The 22,640-nt window shown below is 40.9% G+C and overlaps 1 protein-coding gene across 1 annotated transcript in view; it reads right to left on the reverse strand.

Moving 5' to 3' along the window:
- The window catches only part of PDS5A (PDS5 cohesin associated factor A), a 72,310-nt gene that overhangs the window by 22,447 nt on the left and 27,223 nt on the right, over positions 1-22,640 (reverse strand). Inside the window, 15 exon segments of the mRNA XM_018564803.1 lie at positions 2,336-2,459; positions 4,363-4,499; positions 4,659-4,727; positions 4,815-5,054; positions 5,780-5,956; positions 7,211-7,316; positions 7,618-7,733; positions 7,896-8,035; positions 10,512-10,560; positions 11,441-11,522; positions 11,749-11,862; positions 13,754-13,905; positions 17,590-17,735; positions 19,883-19,977; positions 22,055-22,170. Coding sequence (XP_018420305.1) covers positions 2,336-2,459; positions 4,363-4,499; positions 4,659-4,727; positions 4,815-5,054; positions 5,780-5,956; positions 7,211-7,316; positions 7,618-7,733; positions 7,896-8,035; positions 10,512-10,560; positions 11,441-11,522; positions 11,749-11,862; positions 13,754-13,905; positions 17,590-17,735; positions 19,883-19,977; positions 22,055-22,170 — 1,863 coding nt within the window.

Genomic DNA, 22,640 nt, shown 5'->3' on the forward strand with positions numbered 1-22,640 from the left:
TGCATTTGGTCCAAACCGCAAGGGTCTAGCAAATGGTCATCGACACTATACTATGTTGCATGGCTATACTCCCTAAAGTAAATAAAGCCTTAAATACTGGCCTTCCTCCTCTATCGGAGTCCTGCAAGGATTCCCACTGCTCTTCATTTAGAAGTAAATTGTCTGACTGTGGAGCCAACCAGCAACCCAAGGCACTTACTCCCTTTCCACCCCACTGTTTCTACAAGAGTAAAGACTTTCCCCATTAGTTCCCTATGGCAGTTCCTCTCTAGTTGAAAAGGAACAAATGTGAAGAAGGGAGTATCCAAGGGAAAAAGGAAGGGTTCTGAGGAGTGTTGACTAAGGTCTTAAGTGCTGGGAACAGAGTTAGCGCTATAATGGCCCTCTGTACGAGTGCTGGCCTGACGTCCGTTTGGTGAGCGGATCCCTTGATGTGTACTCACAACCTTTTTTGTGCGGTTTGCTCCTTGCAGAGCATGTGCCCAAAATGGCTGCTGGGAAGCTAGGGGAAAACCTGCCTGGACGGAGCTGATCCATCCCAGAAAGTGTTGCATCTTCCATAGGAGATGCAACAAACCCAAAGAATGTCAACGGGAAAATGTTTGAGGTAAGAGTGCTCTTTGGACAGGATGTAGAAATAGGCCGGAAACCTGCTCTCAGTAGAGAAATCGTCCTTCACCTAAGGACACTAGAAAGAAACCGAGAATTGTTGGGAGTGGAAGGAGTTATATGGGCTGTCCCTCAGTTCTGTCTGACAGTATTAAATCACCTGAAGGCTGCTGCACATAATCCAGGGTCTATGATTAAAGTGACACTAAACTCAGTAGTCAAATCTTGTAAATATCATAAAAATGTATCATATTTGTGCATCACCTGGCTCAAATGATCTCTGAATTCATGCTGACACTGTCCTTCCTTCTGGGGTGTGCCAACTTTTGTTCGCCATGATCCCTGTGTGTTGTAAAGTAGCAACCGCTCCAAGTTCACTCCTGTGATGGACTACAATCTCATGAGAATGTAGTCCATCAGAGGAACGAGCTTGGAGCAGTGGGTACTTTACAACACAAAGGGATCATGGCGAACAAAAGTTGGCACACTCCAGAAGGAAGGACAGTGTCAGCATGAATTCAGAGATTTGAGGATCTACAGCCGAGTGATGCACAAGTAATCGATATGAAATCACCTGCACTCCATACAGCGTACAGACCTTGGATGAAAGGTTGGTGCTTGAAGTGACAACACTGATGGCGCCGTGTCAGATACAGTCCAAAGTAGAAGTCACCAGCACTCGATGTGTGCAAGAAGTAAAACACTTTTTTTTAAATCGTCACATGCGTCATACAGCAATTGTTTTGGACTCACGCAGGGTAACTTCTTCTGGGCAACATAGTGGTCACTATGTCGCCCAGAAGGGACCCTGCGTGACACCGAAAAGTTGGCTGTACGACGCATGTGACAATTTAATAAAAAGTGCTTTACTTCTTGCACACATCGAGTGCTGGTGACTTCTATTATGGTATGATGCACAAGTAAGATACATTTTTGTTAATAGGGAGGGCATTAGAATATATTTTTAAGATTCAACTCCCAAGTTTAGTGTCACTTTAAAGGATCCCATGTCCTGTACGATTTTAATTTAGATGATCCAGTCAGTTTACCTTAAAGAAGCATGTTGGAGGCATGCAGTACACACTTAGTAGTCTGCTGTGTCCTCCAAAGAATGTTGAGAAGATTTGCTTTTCCCCCTATGCAGGGCGATAAAGAACGAAGCAGAAAGCCTAATGGAATTCAAGCTTTTTTTGAAAATATTTTGTTTGCCTGAGCAAGAGATACACTATATTGCCAAAAGTATTGGGATGCCTACCTTTACACGCACATGAACTTTACTGGCATGCCAGTCTTAGTGCGCAGGACTCAATATTGAGTAGACCCACACTTTGCAGCCATAACAACTTCAATTGTTCTGGGAAGGCGTCCACATGGTTTAGGAGTGTGTCTATGGGATTTGGAGGTCCGTAGCTATTGACTCTGCAAACAGTTGGCGACTTCTGCCACTGTGCGCTCCAGCATGCGCTGACCCCGCTCTGTCATTTTACGTCGCCTACCACTTTGTGGATGAGTTGCTGTTGTTCCCAGTTGCTTCCACTTTGTTATAATACCACTAACAGGTGACCGCGAAATATTTAGTACCAAGAACATTTCACGGAACACCTGAATCCAATGATTTGGAGGGGTGTCCCAATACTTTTGGCAATATAGTGTAAGTATTGATTGTTTTCAAAAGCGTCTGAATAGCATTTTTACACTTTAGTTTACTGGAAAAAAAAAAACTTACATTAATTACCAATGCACATAATTGAAACTGCTCCGGAGTGATAATTTCATGGTAACAAGGCTCTTGGGCCAGCTTCATAATGGCTCCACCAGCTGCTAATCTCAGGCGAGACATATCTGACTTACTGAAACACAAGGACAATATTCGTCATAAAAAATCATGACTAATTATTCAGTATGTGATTTATACAAATACTGCATCAATAGCATAGCAGTGATATTTTAACAAGCGCCACATAGTCCAGTTTTAACAGAGCTTACTGTACATGGTATATCAATGTATAGTCTGAACATATTTCATGTATACATAAACTGCAGGCATACCAAGAGTCCAGTATGTATATAATGATAGAGGGGGTAACAACAACTTTACAATAAGTGTTGCCATACGAGACATATGGCTGCTCAAATAAAATTGGCCATACATTTTACAAACTGATTGCACACCCTCCTTAGTTTTAATACAACCATGTAATGCCGGAGTATACCTAATTATTCCACTCAGTCTGTAATCAATCAGGCAGCTCTTTGCACTACATAGTTAGGAGATAAAAGTAAATTGTAAATGTGCATAGTCAGTTTAACCCTTTTGCTGCCAACAACGTATGCTATACTTACTGTCAGCAGGCACCTGTAAACAGACTCCTGGCTATTTACCTGTGTAAAGCCGACTGTGGGCTTTACACAGGAAGGGATTCTGGTGGCTGAAAAGCTGCCAGATCGCTTTCAGGGGCCAGTACAAGGGAAGAGATACCAAAAAACATCTGTTCGCTGATCTCTCCCTGCTGGATGAAATCAGAAGCAATGCCGATTGCGTCACTTCCGCTTTGTGAGCGGTCATTCCCCAGCTAGAGAAGATGGGGAAAAAGCTGATCGAGCCTATGGACAATTTGAGGTACCATATTTTCTCGCCGTTTCGCGGACATACGCTTGGGTATGTTGGGTATTTATGCAGCACAACTCTTTTATATTGTACAAGAAATTTGGGGGGATCTTTTACAGGCCTAAAATGTGGGTTATAATGTATGCAAATTTTTGTTTTACAAAAACAGCTGTGGCAGTAAAAGGGTTAAGACATGAATAGAAATGTGCAGTGTTTTGGGGTATTTTTCACTATTTTATAGTGAGGTACATATGAAAAGATACACATACAATTTCATAATTTACCTCTTACAGAAAGCAGGTGATATAGAAAAGTTTATGGTCTAAAAGCGCCAAGGACAATCCTTATCCCTCCTGGGGAAGAAATCGTAAGCACAAAGCAGGTGATGTCAAAAACCAAAGCAGAGAAGGAAATTGTCCAATAAAAGGTGGCAACTAGGGATGCACCTATACAGTTTTTTCTGGCATAAAAGTACCGAGATTTATATATTTTTTTTATACCTGCCGATACCGAATACAGATACCGGAATCCCGAGGTAGCGTGGGCCCGGCTAATCAGAAAGCCGGGTCGCGGGTCATGACATGCCACCTGGCTTCCTGATTGGCTAGGAAGCTGGCTTCACGCTGACTAGCGACACTGCAACCAGCCTGGCTTCCTGATTGGTCAGGCAGTCAAGCTGCATTGTGAGGGAGTATGAAGCCTGTGTGCTTTCGACTACCTGGGGAGCCGGTGTTCTATCAAAAGCACACCAACTTCATGCTCCCTGGCTTTCTGACCAATCTGGTAGCCGGAGGTGGGTCAGGAAGCCAGGTTTCCTCGCAATGTCGCTAGGCAGCGTGAAGTCGGCTCCCTCTTCCAATCAGAAAGCCAGGAGGCAGGTCAGGAGCCACGGACTGGCTTCCTGATTGGCCAGGAAGCCGGCTCCACACTCCCGGTCAGAGGCAATGTTCCTTTGACCAGAAGATCCGGTATCAGGGCTAGTATCGGAAGCATTTGGGTGAGTACGAGTACTTGCCCAAATGCTCAGTATCGGCACTGATACAGGTATTGGTATCGGTGCATCCCTAGTGGCAACCAAAAGCTGTAGTTCATGAAAAAAGCTTTACATGTAGTCACTGAAGCCTTGCCGCTACATTATATCTCACCTAATTCTCTTATGCTCTGTCAAGTCTCCTTCACTGACCAACATGGCAGACAACAATCTCAATGTGGAGTTTGCAGACTTGGACTGATTGTTTTTCATCCCTAGGAGCCAACGCACCAGTAGTTTTATGGCTTGTACCTACAGTCAGAAGTAACATACAGATGAGAAGTCCATTTTTATTAGCTATTAATGAAGATTAACATGTACAAAACTATTCAAAAAATGCATAAAAGATTTAGAAAGAAAGACCAATAAAGGGATTTGTGAAATGCTGGTAAAATAGTGTGTAAATCATACTTTAGCCAAAACTTCTGGTGAAACTTCTTCATCTGGGGACCAGAGCTTTCCATTTTTGTCTCCAGTTGACTACAGGGAAAAAACAAATGTAACTCGTTAGAATTCAATAACCTACATTTGAAATGAATACAAAGTGCAAAAATATTTGCATCTCACCCGATCATTCATTAGAAGATCTTTCACAATGAAATTTGCCACCACGGACTTCATTGGAGAAGCAAACTGATCAGGAGCCAGCATGGAAATGTGACCCAGTGATACTAGAGGAGTTACTAACTGTTCAGGCACATCTGCATTAAGACTTCGGCTGAGAGGCTAAAGAATAGAGATATGACAAGATATCAGGATTAATGTTGCATGTTCAATACCACAACAGCAGAATACAAATCACATAACCTAATAGGAAGCTAGAATTCATAGCAAGCACATCCAACAAGCTCCTATACACAAAGGGGGGGATTTATCAATACCGGAGCAGAAAGAATTTAAAGCAGCTGCACAGAGTAACCAGCATCTCTTTCATTATCAAAGCTTAAAGTGAACAAACTGAAGAGACGCTGATTGGTTGCCATGGGCAACTGCTCCAGATTCTGTCTGCTGCAGTTTGGATACATTTCCATCAATAAGTTTTAATGTCTTTCACAAATCAGAAACCAATTTAAATACAATCATTAATCATTTGATAGAAACCACAAGCATTTATCCCAATATTTTTTTTTTTTAAGTGCAAAAAGCACCACCTGTTGACATTTTATGTTGACATGTTAAATTGCCAGCATACTTCCAATTGAACTGAAGGTCTATATACATATTTTATAGCCATTTAATACATATTTTATAGCCATTTAAAACAAGCATGACTAATTACAGCACAAACTGCAGAATGCCACTGTTAAAGCTCATCTGTAACCACTCCAATAAAGTTAGATTTTACTGTTTTAATGCCCAATGATGTGTGAATTCCAAGGCTCTGTATTTGAAATGACTTAGTTTCTCATACTGGCAGCTAAAGTAAGGGCAAGGTGTACTACCACTCTGTACAGAATCCAACGCCAAGTTAGAAGAGGGCCGCCACAGGCGCACCATCTTTCCCAGCATCATTAAGATCATGTAGGCACCACTGAGTGGGTGGAACATGTCTTCCTAATTTCCCCATCGGTTTCAATTCTGTGCCCAGTATTGCGAAATATCTGGATGGCTGCCTCTGCCACTTTGTCGTCATCCATACGAAGGCACTGAAGTAATGATTCATACGTCTCTGAAGAGTGGAATGAAGTCGGATGGGTAAAGGACAACACCTAAGCATCAGATTATCACACAGAATTAGTGCATTTGTCTCACCACCTCACTTATATAAAACAAGTACATAAACGATTTTATGAATAATCACACAAATAAGATACTGTAAACATGTTTAACTTATTAAGAATTATTTTAATGGATAACATAACCCCAATGAAAAAGAAAAAAAATGTACATATGACAACCAATTAATGCATGCAAGTCATTATTCACTAAAGGGTGAAGAGTTTGGAGAAGGCAGGAGAAGTTACCAATCTAGGAAAACATAGCTGAACTGGAAAGTGAGCTGAATTGGAGAATATTTCCAAATCAGCTATGTTGTCCTAGATTGTTCACTTCTCCTGCCTTCTCCAAACTCGTCACCCTTCTGTGAATAACCCTGTTAGTTTTCACACATGCTAAAATGCACCTTTGCTTGTGAAAACATGCTTAAAACCCCAAAATAATGTAAACTTTCTGAAAACAGAGGACCTGTGAAATAAAATTATAGTGCTAGCATTTTATGTTGCACAATGTTTGCACATCTCTATCATATCTACATTTTCAGTAAAAAGTACATTCAAATGAATTTTCGTGCACAGAAACAAAAAAAAAAAAAAAAAAAAACATTGAGGGGAATTTATTAAAACCGGAGCAGACAAACTGGAGCAGTTGCCCATGGCAAACAATTAGCTTCTATCTTTCATTTTTATTGCTAAACTGGACAAACTGAAGAGAGAAGCTGACTGGTTACTTGGACAACTGCTCCAGATTCTGTCTGCTCTAGTTTTGATAAATTCCCCCCCATTATCTTTACGTTTTCTGTTAAATATAAAAGACTGAGTTAATGGATACCAAACATGCCACGTCTCAAAAGTGTGTGGGCCCACATATTTGCGGAAAAAAAGTGGCATAGGGGTGGAGCACCACCATTGAATGCCATTAAAGTTCTATTGCGGCTGTGAGCCTGTTTGGAACAGAAAAGCTATAGTGACATTCTAGTGGAAATTCACCCACTTCTACCACATATCCTGTGTGCATAAAACCAGCAGCCTGCAGTATAAAAACCACAACAATGCTTTGGGTACCCATTAAGTCCTAATGTCATATTCCGTTGTAAGTTAATGTTGGAAAAAATGATCTCTCTATAATGAGGTTACACTTATTTGGGCACAGCAACACATTTTAATTTACAGCTACCAATTAAAAAGAAAAAAACATTTTTTTTTTTTAATTTGCTGCCCATTATATTTTTGCATAGCTTTGTTTACCTTTAGCAGTTCTAATCCTGCTCTTATTGCGGAATCAGGACTCACACCCTCCTCTTCATCATCAATTGTACCCTCAATAGATTTATTCATCAGTTTGACTAATGCACTGAAACAGACAGTATGAGCATAGGATGAGGGAACATTTATAAAATGACAACATAAAACTGCTTACAATGAAAATTGTTAACAAGAAACCACACATTTCCTTTGTGTTGATACATACAGTACGTTTTCACAGATTTGAGTATTCCTAAACTACAGCAACTGCATAAACACAGACCCAAGCAAACATCTCACTCACACATCAACACACCTTCACAACCAGAACCCACATGTAAGATTTGATTTACAAAAGAAGTTTTTTATAGAAAGAATACTAGTTGTATAAATGGAAACCAGTTACATACCTGATAGCCTCTGAATCTATATGGACTGGGGCAATTCTTTCTAATAAGAATTTCACCATTTCTAAGAACGGGTTTGTAGGCTGCTTTGGATTCGCGAGTTTCCGAGCAATTTCCCTCTAAGATTAAAACATGCAATCTGATAAATGTTTTGTCAAATAAAAAAACACATACAAAAATATATAAAGAAAACATCTGTCATTACTTCTTTTGGTATGTTCATTCTTTGATGGCTACAGTGAAAGCATGCATATCATAAAGCTGCAATGAAGGTTTCTTACCACACAAACGTCTGCTTGTTTACAGGAGCACGTTGGGCTTATGAGCATTTCTAGCTGAGACCTAAGTTTCTCATCATCTCCCAAAACCTGATTAAATTTCTTGACAAAATCTTGTGCTTTCCCCGGGTCTGGTAAGTTCTCTATGAATCAACAAGAAGAATTTAAATTCTAAGCTGGTAATTTTTAAATATTACAAATGGTATACGACACAAAGTAAACCTTTAAATTATAACCATGCTACCAAAGCAAGCATTAAATGGCCCCTGCTTTTGCCTGGATATAACAGGGGAAAAAAAAAAAAACTCTGCTGACCCTCGATTTATTCTGATGAACATAACTTCCCCTACTTTGGAGCTTAGCCCCGCCCACCTGTCATCACAGTCCAATAAGAATGCCTCATTGGCCACTAAAGCAGTGTGCCTTCCACATATTTTGCAAAAGTTGTGCAACTAAAACCTCTGCATATAACGCAAGTCGTGAGACTGTAAGCTTTCTTTGCAGGCTAGCTAGTAAGTGTGCAGGGCAATTTGTGTGTTTATATTACTGGCCACTGAGACACACATTAGACAGGCAGCTTTTATTTCTGGTGGAAGGAAATTAGTAAATTCAAAACAAAGTGAAACCAGGACAAGAGTAAGGTGCGATTAGAAAATATTCAATACGCTGTGTGAATGGGAACACAACATAAGAGGGGTTTCTCAAATTTGACTGCAAAGGTGGAAATACACTTTAAAGTGGCACATCCCATAGCGGAACCATGCTCACTTTATGGTGGGACACTGCCGGACCCACAGTGGGGGTAGAACACTTTAACAGTCCCCTTTAAATGGATTTAAGGCTAACAAGCATTTGGTGGGACCAAACATCTTGTTAGGGTGTGTATCCATCTCTATAGAGGAAGCCTTGCAATAGGGGGTGCATCACATCGACAAAAGGGTCTTAATTTGGAATAGTAGCAGAAGGACTGCGACTCCTTGAAGGTAAGCTCATCCTGTAAGGACTAGAGTGACAAAGGCAGGGCAGATCAAACATAATATCTGCAGGGGAAGGCACAGGAGTGCGCTTGTGACCTCTGCAGTCAGATTCCACAAATAACTGGGTGATTTAAGTCACTCCTGGCTACAGTAAAGACTTCAGCTGAAAGGGCTAAAGGCGAGAACACCCGATGGGGCTAGTGAAGACTCAAGAAAGGGAAGACTCTAGGATCAGAGGGCCACATGATTCATGGCTACAGTCATGAGCTGCATTAGGCTGCGTTCACACCTGACCGTTTTGTAGCGCGTCCTATGCTCGACGAACGCTCTACAAAACGGTCAAAAAAATAAATAGCATTGTAGTCAATGCCCTCGTTCCCACCTAGGCGTATTTCCGCCCGTCCCTAACGCCCTACAAAACGGTCCACGCCTGAAAAGGTCCCGGGACTACTTTGGGCCGTTTTGTAGGGCGTTTTCCATTTGGATACAGCCAAGTAGCCTTTGGAATCGTGCGACTTTTTACCGTGAATCGCGGTAAAAAAAACACGCGACAGACGCGCATATTACAATACGCCTAGGTGTGAATGGGGACTTAAGAGTTCACTGCAAGCAGCACCGGAGCCATTAGTGTGTGAGCTAGGGGCACCCACTACAGTGGGACTGTCACCACCAGTGCCTAGTATCAGAAGTTATGACCACATGGCAGTTAAGCATGAGGCTCAAGCTAGTGGCAAGGACCCAGGTACTTATGAAACCCAAACACTGGCAGCAGGTGGTGGTCTTGAAAGTCAAGGCAAGCGCAGCACAGAGGCAATGCCAAAGCAGTATGAACCTGGAAATCGCCTTACGCAGAAGTCAGTGCCTGAATGTTACTTCTAGGCTAGTCCCACAACAGGACCAGCACTAGCAGTGATGTAGTGAAGAAAAAATATTTTAGAAAATATTATGCTAGCAAATTAAGGTTGAACTTTTCCCAGCACAGGTGAAAAAGACGTTCATCCTTCGAGGAAAAACTGCGGCATTCTGGTAGTAGGAGTATAACCTGGGCTGGGTTTTGTTTCCTAGTGTACAATCCTCCTCTACAGATCAGTATAACTCGAAGGTTTAATACTTCCCGTGTACTTCATTGGACGAGAGAGAGAAAAACCCCCAAAACATTTGCTTGATATGGTCTTTGCCTTGGCTTCAGGAATGATAGGTCCAGTACAGAGAGAACAATATACAGGTCTGGAGTAAGCTTATTGGGGAATTTTTTTCAAAACTAAAGACAAAATATGGAGCAGTTGCTCATAGTAACCAATCAGCTTATCGCTTCAGTTGAATTCAGTTAAGCTTTGAAAATTAAAGATCGAAGCTGACTGGTTGCCATGGGCAACTGCTGCAGATTTTGTCTTCTCTCCTCCACCACACAGAGGGCCTTTAAAATATCGTACTATATGTAAATGAGATACGTTAAAAGTCAGACTGCACACACCATTTTCAAGGTCTGAATGCAGTGTTTTACTGCAAAGGATATCAACATTATGTGGTACAACTTTAAAAAACACACCTGCACCATCTGCATATTGTGCCTAAACTGTCCACCTGAGCAGAAGGAGCCAAAGAAAATCTCTAGGCTGTGGTAAGTATGACAAATACTCACTTGCTATTGTCATCAGCTTCCCAAGCATGGCTGTGTTGTTTGCTTCTGACTGCAGGAAAGAGAGAAACATTTAGACAGACAACATAGGTGTGTATCCGTAAAATTCAGCTGTGCACATCTAAAAAGTAAAGGAGGTTCATATTGAAAACGGTTATCAAGCCAGACTTGGAGAGGAGGGGCAGGGATGTGACCACTTCTATAACCACAGAACACCTTGCATTTTTTTTTGTAGAAAAATACAAAGCATTTTGTGAATGGACAAGTAGTGAGGAGGGTCAGGGGTGTGGGATCGCATCCCTCAATCCCAACAGCACCAGGAAGCTGGCATGCATCAAGATAAGATTTTTATACTTTGCAGAAACCCTCCACGCAACATACAGCTTTTTAGTGATAATTTAAACAGCCAGTGTGGTGTGCAAGTTCTTTTTTCCTGGAGTTTGAATTTAAATCAAAATGGACTCGGAGTGTGAAGAAAGCTCCTCTAGGAATAGATTAAAAATCCTGCAAGCATATTTTTAAAAGAAACCTGTAAGAAAAATAAAATGGGGAATGCCATTGCTGACCTTACTTCTGAAAATGCTAGGTGCCAGACTGTTGTGCTTTAATACGGAGGGAGTCACTAATCGAGAGCAAGAATTCAGATAAGACTTCTGACTTTCTCGGATTCTCTCGATTCTGTATACTTGTTCTGGGCCAGTGACAAAACGAGTGAAACTAGTGGGTCAGCATTACAGGCAGACAAATAAGCATTTTTCAGACTGATGTTACCAATGGCGGTTGCTGTCATTCTTCTTTTTAGACAAATTTCCTAATCTCTAACAGACAAACATAAGAATATTGGGTCTCAACTACTGAAATCCAAGCTATGAGCAGATGGCCCTAAAAGGACTACCGTGACAGACAAGGCACATGAATCTGTATAAACTTACAGGTGGTTGTTTATGTAAGTCTAGCAACTCCCGGACATGACTTCTCAGCATATTCTGACACTTCCACATTTCATTCAGTGCCCTGGACATACACAAAATAAAACATACATAACTAAACTACACATGTTAAAGAATAAAAACACCAGCTGACTATACATATACAACATGATTTCAGACAAATCTCTACAAAGATTAGCTTTTTTTAAAGTGTCAAACTTTTACAGCTGCTTTCCAGGTATACAGGCTATGAAACTGTTACTTTATGCAAAATGACAGCACAGAATAGATCCACATCATTCATCACTCACTTTACAGCATTAGGGTCCAAGCTAGCGTACAAATAATAGAGACATTTCATTCTTTCTTCCGTTTCCAGATTGTGAGGAACAAGGTATTGAGCAAATATCTTTTCTACAAGTAACCTGAAAGAGGGAGAGAGAGTTGTTACAGTATTACAAGTAATCAATTCATCAGATTTATGCTGGTTTTATATGCAACAACCCAGCCTAGTATGCATCTGTTGAAGGGGACGGTGGGTTACGTTAGGTCAGGAAAAGGAGCTAAAAGAGTAAATGCACTTTGTTTGAAATACATCACTATTAGGGATGCACCAATACTGGTATCGGTGCAGATACCGGAACTTCCGAATTGGTCAGGAAGCCAGGCTGCCTAGGAACGATTGTAGCCGGCTTCCTAGTCAATCAGGAAGCTGGATGGCACCTCATGACTCATGTCCTAAGCTTCCTGATTGGTCAGGAAGCAAGGCAGCCTCAGCAAATGAAGCCGGTGTTCTTTCGCTAGAACACCGGCTTCACAGGCAGTCAGGAAGCCAGGCGACAAACAAAAAATATGGGTACTCCATACCGAAAAACAGGTATCGGTGAATCCCTAATCGCTACGATGTAAAGCAGGAGTAGGCAACCTCGGCTCTCCAGCTGTGCTAAAACTACAAATCCCATAAGGCATTGCAAGCCACAGGCATGACTCCCAGAGGAAGAAGCATGATGGGATTTGTAGTTTCAGCACAGCTGGAGAGCCGAGGTTGCCTACCCCTGGTCCATACAGTTAACACGGGACAACTGCCTTTATGCAGTTATATTACTTCACACTACGGCCTACATTTTATCTACCATCCATAAAAAACAAACTGCTGCTGGAGCCTGTGGCCGAAATTGTGGTGCATGCCTTGTTTCTCTCCTTCCCACTGGGCACTGCTCTGTGACACAGCTTGTAAATAATCGAGGACAGAGCATGACATTCCCTAATTATGAATAAATGAAAAGTGATTACATCACTTCCTGTTCATTCATGATTGTGTACATGGTAAACACACTATCTCCACAAGTTATGAATGAACAGGAACACTCAGTATAGAGGATTCCTGTTCATTATAACAGGGGCTGCTTTTTCTATTTTAAAAAGGGAAATATCAGGAGTCTGTTTAGAATATTTTTAAAAAATTAAAAAGGTTCGGAAAAAAAATATTTTCAGTTACGGTTGGACTTTTTTTATTTTTGGTTTCCAAAATGTAATTTCAGTCTAGTAGATACACTTTTGTTTGTTTTTTTTATCATTAGTCAGCAGTATTCGCTGTGGCAAGGTTTACTAGTCAACATGTCTGTCAATGGCAGCTTAAAGTACATCTCTCTAAAACACGCACATGTCCTTATGTCATTTCCGTTCAAAAATAATCTGTTGATCTGCCAGAAATCCAGTGTGCTCCTAACCTCTTGTTGGGCTGACACAACACAGTCCTTTTCTGCACTAAAATCCTAACCAGCGTTGTAGATCCTGTCCACTTTACTACAGAACTCCGCCTACCACTCTGTTTTTCTTCAAATGCCTACATTACATTCCCCGTAAAACTGCTGCTGCCTTGACTGCCAATTTAATGAGCATAATGATGTTGTAACCGGGAGAAAAAAAAAAAAAGAGCTCTTTCTTGCTTTTTTTTTTTTTAACTTAAGATTTAAACAAACATAAAGGCAGACTAAATTGGTAGCAAATCGGAAGCAAAAATAGGTATGAGCTAGATTATAACTGTACATTGTAAATGTTTTTTATTTTTGCAAACACAATTTTACAAGTTATTAATAAGTCACAAAGACATGTCCTTGTGCCAGAAAAAAATGTTCTTTCATTCTGCCAATGTTCTGTGTCCAACAAGAACAGCTTCTTCACTTAAGACAAGCAGGTAAAAAGGCCTCCGATCCCCCCCAAAGAACAGTTTGGGGGGATCCTCTTCATTCTAGACGCCAACATTTATACAAAAATTTCTCACGCATTCTGACCAAGTTTAAAACAGATACCTACTTGTCATCAATGCTGTTTTGATAGTAAATATGTAGAAGTTTATCCTTTATCCAGTTCACCTTCTCTGCAGCTTCCTTTCCAGCTTCAGCATGCAGGCAGTATTTCTTATATAGCTGGGCAAGACCCATCATTGCTTCTTTTCTTACTCTCCACTACAGTGCAAGAAAGAACTTGTTAAGAGACTGGTTGGCAACAATACCTTGAGGACAATGTCACTCTACAAAACACAATGGGGTCAATTCACAAAGCTTATTTTCTTCATTTCGGCCGTTATTTCATTGATATCGCTGGTTATATAGTTGCTGTGTAAAGGTAGTCAATTCACAAAACTCAATAACGCTTCTTATTTTTAAGTAGTAAATTAACTATTCAGACGTTATTTTAACAACTGGAGTGATAAAATATGCTTGAAATGCAATTCACAAAAGGAAAAAGGTCCTTTTATCACTAGTTATTGAGACGTAGATTTATCACCTCCTTTAGGGCCTGTTCACATGATATCAGGTCCTGATCAGGTGCGGATCTGCAGACGCGGTGCTACTGATGCAGTGTGTTTTTTGCCGCGTTCCAGCTAAAAAAAACTGGAGTGGGGCTGTCAGTATGTTAGCTGCAGTGCAGTGCGTTTGACACGTTTTGCATTTCCTGACCGTACAAAATGTGACATGCGTTTTTCTGGAGTGGGGCTGTCAGTATGTTAGCTGCAGTGCGTTTGACACGTTTTGCGTTTCCTGACCGTACAAAATGTGACATGCGTTTTTCTGGAGTGAACGGACTGCGCACGTGAGAACTGTAGCCCATAAAACACATAGCGATACATTGGGATGCATTTTTAGTGCAGGAGCGTACGGATCAGGTCAGCACAAAAAACAAACGTCCCGTGAACAAGCCCTCAGGGTGGCGTTATGACAGATTTCAGGCGTTATCTGATGCTTGGTGCACTCAGATGACATGAGGTAGATAGAAATTGAACCTTTTGTCTTCATTTTCACATTGCTTAATGCTTTTGCGTTCAGAAGAAGAACGCAAAAGTTGTCATTTCTACAGCTTTTATCCTTCTACAAAATGTGGATTTTTTTTATAGTTAGAGGTTAGTGGCAAATCTCACATAACACGAAAAATAAAATGTCCCTGGACACTCTTAAGTGGTGTTGCAGAATAAGTGAAGTGGATTGTTCCATACAACAAATGTAATATCAAAAACAAGGCTTTAGGTGGGCAGGAGAATTGCTTGCCCTCCCTGCACTGTCTGATTGTCAACAGATGCAGATCGATCTAAATAAATCTAATGTTTCATATATTCATTCCGTTCAGAAATTTTTTTATTGTTATTTCTATATGATTTCTTCTCGATAAATTTAAAATTAGTATGCATGTGGCAAATATGGAATATATCTCTTCCTTATATGTGGAATTCTTGTGTGGTGAAAGTAACAGTCATCTAGGCATCTGCTCCACCCCTTCTGCTACCAAATTGCACTGCAAAAGTGTTAAAATAACACCCACAACGTTAGTTTATCACAGTAATAGATAAAATAAAGTATGTGATGCTAAAATAACACTTGTTTAAGTAACGTTAAAATGTGTGTGCATTCACGATTCCAACTTTTGTGAATTGCATGTTTCAGCAAGCAAAATAAAGAGTGGTAAAAAAAGGATAAATTAACTTCTGCTCTCATAACGCTGAGCTTTGTGAATTGACCCCATTACCTCAGGAATTACGACTGATTGATCCATGGCTGCATTATACATTTGTAATTGTAAAAAAAAGTACATTGCTGCTTACTACAAAAACATGATACTTTGTATTACCGTACTTGTACCATAAAATTCCTTTTCTAGGAGTCCACTGAAGGACAAAGCATTTAATATTCAAATACAAACTGTGAGCCAGTCAAAGTCAAGTCCAGTCCCAGAATCTTGGCCCACTCAATGATAGTCTAAGCCAGTAAGACCACAACCAAGTAAGGTAGCTAAGCATACAAGCTATGGGGTAAAATGGAACAGAAAAGATATTCCACTTTCTTATCTGCAGAGATCAAAATGAAGTGAGGCATCTCCCGCAGAAGAGGCAGAAGTCTCGTTAACCACCTCCTGGCCAGAGCAATTTCTATTTGCACCCACACACGATAAATTTTTGGCTAGAAAACGGTTTCAGACCCCCAACAATGATATATTTTCTGAAAGCAGAGGCCCTGTAGAGTAAAAAAAAAATGCTAGTTGCAATTTTCTTTGTTGTAAGCTATTTGTGCAAATGTTTATCAAACCAGTATTTTTAGGATAAAATACACTAAAATGAGATTTAGTGCACAGAAACAGAATAGAATACCCAATTTGTTTGTAAAATATAAAAGATGGGATCACACCGGGTAAATTGATACCAAACATGTCAAGGCTTAAAATTGTGTGTCCGTGAAACCGCAAAAACTACAATACCCAAAATGTCACATAAGCAACACTTTAAAAGCTTTTACTGCTCATCAGTTTAGGCTGGGTTCACACCTGAGCGTATTTTTTCAGCTTGTTTAGCACGTTTTTCCGTTCAGTGAAACGCGCGTTTCACAGGCGGTATGATTCTTTCCCCCCTTATTTTCTCTATTTTGAAAAAAATAAAATTGTACTCCTGTACTTCTTTGGGCGCAGGGCGTTTTTCAGGGCGTTCCTATACGCTGTAAAAGGCCCAGGTGGGAACCATGCCCATAGGCAATTATTGGTTTTCACATGTTGAGCGTTTTACAGCGCTGTAAAACACACAGGTGTGAACCGGGCCTTAGTGTTACCAGTGATTAATGCCCTGGAATTATTGATTCCACTCCGGTGTTTGCGACAATATGTAATGTGTCGCGCAATTTTATTTTCCGCACGTAGGCGCATCCGACACGTGTTTACGTTGTATGTGTATGCACGTGGGGACGGGCGATTTTAAAAAATAGTTTTTTTACATTTGTTTTGTTACTTTTGATATTTTTTTTAGCACAACTTTATTGCTATCACATAGGGTGCTAACAAGCCCCCTATGTAATAGTAAATATAATGGGACAGGTCCTCTTTATGGAGACATCAGGGGTCTTTCAGACCCCTAATGGCACCTAGGGACCACAGAGCGCTGCACCGTACAAGCGATCCAATGGCTGTACAGCCCTGTCATGTTTTTTAGGTTTGTTCAGTTCGCTGTCATGGCGAACTGAACAAACATCCAATAGTGGTGCACATTTAAAGGGCAGCTATTCAAGTCCTGAGGCACTGATGTGGAATGTGGTTGAAATTGTTCAAGAAACTTTTGGACGATTTCTTAAGGGACCGTAATATACAGGGGTACAGTTACTCCTAGAATGAGATCCTAATAGGTTGGACTTGATGGACTAATGTCTTCAACCTCAAATACTATGTAACTATGAAATGTTGTCAGCTCTTAACAGTACTAAACTTACATGATGTAGCACCTTAAGATTTTGAGTGCTCAGGCTGGTGTAGGGGTCATTTAAAAGCGAATGCAGAAACTGCTAGCCTACTAGCACAATGGTACTAAATATAAGTAATATTAATTATTAAGCCGTTGCCTTCTCTTTACTTAGTTTACATTTGAGCTATAAATTCAGATATTAATTAAATTTAGAAATTACACTATTGCCAAATTGCACGAGACAAGCTCCTCGACATTCCAAAGGCTGAGAGTGTTTGTGCTTTATAAAACTTAAGAAATAAGAGATTAAACAAAAACACAAAGCAACATGATAACCAACATACAAGCAGTAAACCTGTTTTCAGCAATCCTCATTTAAAAAGGCAAACCTGTTACAATTCACATTGCAAAGAAGGCGATATTCGAGCTGTCTTACCCTTTTATCCAATGTTCTCTCACGCACAAACCCAAGCAGCGTGTCATTTACTAGACAAAGATCTTTCCTCCCAGCAGTTATTATAGTAACTATAACATCATGCCGGATTGCTTCTTCGGGATCGTGAGACCTCACCTTCAGGAATTCTGCAGACAATATACACATATGAAAATGTTACGTCTACAGTTAAGAGAAAATATACACAAAATAGGATTTTGGCACACTGCAAAATCAGGTTATACTGATGCCTGCAGAAGAATTGAGAACTAGCAAAAAAAAAAATTAAAAAAATTGTAGGCCAGCCCTGGGATAACCCTTCCTACTACAATCATGTACAGCAGTACCACGAGCATGATCATAAGGCCTGGTTCACACCTGGGCGTTTTACAGCGCGTTCCTACGCTCTGTAAAACACTCAACATGTGAAAACCAATGATTGCCTATGGGCATGGTTCCCACATGGGCGTTATACAGCGCGTAGGAACGCGCCGCAAAACGCCCTGCGCCCAAAGTAGTACAGGAGCTTATTTGGGGCGTATTTGCCGCGCGTATCCACTGGGATACAGACAGGTAGCCCTCGGAAACAAGCATTTGTCACACGTTTTTTTACAGCGAATCACGGTAAAAACGTGCGGCACGAAACGTGCGACAAGCGCGCATATTCGATACGCCTAGGTGTGAACCCAGGCTAAACACAGAAGGATGAGATCTGTGTCTCCAAGAAAGGGATTTTAGCTCGAGCACAAAAAACGATGGAAACAGAAGTCTTAAAGCTTTGGGATATCCAAAAGCTATCCAACTGAGGGCTTCTATTTGCCAAAATAGAAAGCAAACAGGCTCAGCAAAGGCTTCGAATGAGGCCCAAATATTCACCTGGTAAAACGTATAAAATGTGTGAACTGAAGACCAGATACCAGCCTTACTACCCTGGGAAATAGAAGATGATGCTGAAATGTAAAAGAGCAGCTCACAGCCCTGCTTTACATGGAAAATAGGAAACCTGATCCTTGAGACCATAGGCTTCAACGATAATCTGCCTGAACCACATAGCAACGGTGAAACTAGAAGCCAGGTCGCTGTCCAGTGATAACAAAAAGATTTCATCTTGTGGAAGGAAGACGTGGAAGAGAGGTACATTCCTTACCACATCCAGACAAGATAATAATATGTGTAATCCATACAGGAGGATAAACAATTTCCCCGATTAGGATGAAAAGTGGAAAAAATGGGGGCTTCTGAAGCACAGCTATCAATTACCACTGAGTGCACATATACATAGTGCTATTACATCACATGATTCTATGAGCTTTCTTTATTCAACTGCAGCAGTTTTAAAAATGAGGGAAATTATGAGTGAAACATGCTGGAGAGAGGAAGTCTAATTAAGAGAAGGGAGATCACTGAACTACTAATACTGTGCGTTAGCTGACCATTAACTCTTAGGGGGAACATCACTGTATGGAACACCAGTTAATGAGACTGTCTGGAGCACTTCAGAGACCCCTTACTAGACAGTGTGCCAAGGACACCAGGTACAGTCAGAGAACTGAAAGAAGATGCTCATTCCTGCTAGCACACTAGCAAAAAAAAAAGAAAAGGCATGCTGGTAGTAGTAAAGGTTATACCAGAGCTGTACTAGAGTTTATTTTGCTTGCTGGTGTCCCTCAATGGAAAGAAATACACACATGCATTGAAGAAAAACAAGCAACCATAATTCATATCCTTTGCAACATATTACAATCGTACATTTGCAACATATTACCTCTTCGGATTGGTTAGCTCTAGGGCTCCTATTTAAAATAGAATGGCTATAGCCATCCATGGGACACTGCGGTGTTTACTTCACACTGCGTCTGTATTTTAGGAGTCATTCATAAAATACAGGGGGTGCTGTGAGTCTGAAGTGTCCTTTGGAGTGTTCTCTGCATAACAATGCATACATTAATATATTTTTTTAATGTAACAAGTAACTAAACTTGACCTGGTATCAGCCTTCTGCAATCTCCTATTTTTCCAAGAGGGAGAAGTGAGTCAATAAGGGTTACTGAATGTAAATGTACTGAAAAGGAACATGCTGATAGCAAGGCAGAGCAGAGGGATGACCTGTAGTCAGCAGGCTGGATATGGGGAGAGGACACCACAGTATTCCTTAAGTGGAGACATTCACATGGCGGTGCAGAGGAACAGCAGAGTGGCCAGACAGCCAAGTACTGATTTTTGATGGACAGAAACAATGGGTTTTAGTCAAGAAAATGCCAAAAAAAGGCAGATCACCATTTCTCAGAGAACTTACCTGTAAGATCTTTAGCCAGATCTGGGTGGTTCATTAAGCAGTGGCTTGCAAATTTGACACTTTCCAACCTCACAGGAACATGGATATCATTAAACCTAGTTACAATGAGAGGACAAAAGGGGGCAATTAAATATAACTAAAAATAATACAGGAGCATACAAACCAAACCTAGCTGCTTAAGTGGTTCTAATGCGGTCACTGAGGGGAACTTTGCTCCCAACCAACTCGCAGTGCACAGACAGCAATTTGTGCAAGGTGACCACTTTAAAAGTTTAGTTAGTTTTCACATTAGAACTCCTCTCAGTTAAGATCTTGAAACAAAAATATAGATTAGACCTGCACAGTTCTTTTATTGGACTAACACTCATGTACAGGGCTTGAAAAATCCACTCGTCTGTGACGAGAGGATGGCGGAGCCCGACGAGCAGCTTCCCGGCTGGCCGTTGTAATTACACGGCCTGCCGGGAGCTTTGCATTCAAGCGATTGAGCGTCTCGAGACGCCCGATCGCTTGTATTACCAGCAGCTGTCACTGCCGGTCCCGAGATCTGCTGTGCCCGGCACGGTTCTGTGACAGGAGATCAAAGGGAGATCAGTACACTATCTCCCTTTGATCTACTCTCCAGTTCCGGAATGCAGGAAGTGATGTATATTACATCACTTCCTGCATACAGTGTCACTTTCCAGCTACAGAAGCTGATGAAGCAGATCTCTGCTTCATCAGCTTCTCTGGAGGTCCCTAGGTGACATTAGGGGTCTTGGAGACCCCTGATGTCTTCATAAAGAGGACCTGTCATGTAAATTTGCTATCACATAGAGGGCTTCTTAGTCCCCCATGTTATGGCAAAAAAGTTGTGTAAAAAAAAAAAAAAGTACAAAAAACAAAATAACATTTTTTTTAATGCTTTAAGTCCTCCGCCCCCCACATACACATGCAGATATGCGTCTGGTGCGAAAACGACTGCGCGCATTGTACCGCACATGTTGCATATAACCGCGAACGTCGGAGTGTGAGCAATAATTTGAGGGCCATTAATTACTGATAACACTAAACTGATTAGCGGTAAAAGCGTTTTAAGCGTCACCTATGGCCAATTTTCAGTGTGGTAGTTTTTTGCGATTTTGGGGGTGCACGCAATTTTAAGTCTTGACATGTTTGGTGTCTCTTTACCCGACGTGACCCTGTCTTTTATGTTTTACCAAAAATATGGGTAAGAATAGATGTTTTGTAACATAACGTAGGGAACCCCCCCGTGGTGATATATATATCACCAAAAGAAAGCTCTATCTGCCCCCAAAAAATGTTAACATAAATTGCAAGGCTATAGTCTGGTCATGCTGACTGGTGACATTTTTGACTGACTGGTGAGACACCCTAAACTTTTTCAAGCCTTGCTCATGTAAGAGAAAAACAGTGAACATAATTGTTTGAAGAAAAGATGTTACATCACACTTTCTGGCGGTGACGTCAAATATAAATTCAGTTTCTGAGACATTTTACAGAGAGAAGGGGAGGATAGGGGTATTCTATTGTCCTAGCACTTTCTGGCCCAGGGCGACAAAGTTGCGTTTTTACAGAAACAGTATGCTGAGTGAGCGTTGGTACACTAGGATAGGAAGTGTGTTACTGACACGATGAAAAAAGAAAAAGTCTAAAAATAGAAACTAAAGCAGCCGCCACATCTAATGGCTGCTAAGCTGTAATATATTATATTTTGCTCTGGAGTTTAATTGTTCTTTAATGAAAACACAGTTTCAAATATTCAAAATGTCAAGCTTTACTAAAGCATTTATAACACGATGGCACAATGAACATTCTGGCATAAAGATAAGCAATGGTAATGAAACAATATGAATTCTACCGTTTCTACAGTGTATGCTGCCCAGCCTCAACAATAAAGTTGTGTGGATTGCAGCCAATCTACAGACCACTGCCCTCTAATTGAACAGGTTTACACAACTAAAGAACACCAAATGAAAACTTTTCTGTATTCCTTTTCATTGTTTAGACATTTCTCACAAGTTTTGTCCTATCAAAAATTAAATTGCTATTTTTTAAATAATCTGTAACAATGGCATTCCTTGCTATTAGAGAGGAGGCAACTGAAAAAAAGACTCGGAACCAACAATCCCTACACTGTTTTTTAGTAAAATACTTGACAGAAATGCTCACCGTCCAAGAAAACACTGCCAAAGAGGTCGGTTTTGATTGGCCAGGTCCGAGTCTTTGGAACCAAACAGCTTTGCTAGAAGTTTTACAACCGCCAATCGCTCTTCCCCATCATTACTCTGAAAACAGACAAAATGATACTGGTGAAACAAATAGAAGTCAAATACTATAATTTTGTTTTAGATCTTTCCTATGCTTAAAGTACTAAAGGCTGGGCGTTCTTTACCTTAATGCATTCTCTGTATGTTTAAGGTAAAAAATGCCCAGTACATTACTGTGTCCCCCCACCCTTACTTGTCAGCACCACTGGCCCCGAAGCGATCCTCCCATCGAAACGTCCTGGTTGTAAGGGAGGAGATTGAGGGCAAAGGAGCCATAGGCTCCTTTTGCCATCAATTAACCTGTTGGGCCAAGAGGAAGGGCGTGGCCTGCCGCAGGGCTGTGTCTGTCCATGGATGAACACAGCCACTTGCTGACGCGGCCGTGAGCGAGCTCCTTAGCTGATGGCATCACCTGTGCAGGGACCCACTAGAGAACAAAGGAGTTTTAAAAGGTATGGGCCTCCTCTTTATGGGAGGTGGGGAAATTA

The sequence above is a fragment of the Nanorana parkeri genome, unplaced genomic scaffold, assembly GCF_000935625.1.
Source record: "Nanorana parkeri isolate BGI_ZX_2015 unplaced genomic scaffold, ASM93562v1 scaffold24, whole genome shotgun sequence".
In the NCBI taxonomy this organism is placed as follows: Eukaryota; Metazoa; Chordata; class Amphibia; order Anura; family Dicroglossidae; genus Nanorana; species Nanorana parkeri.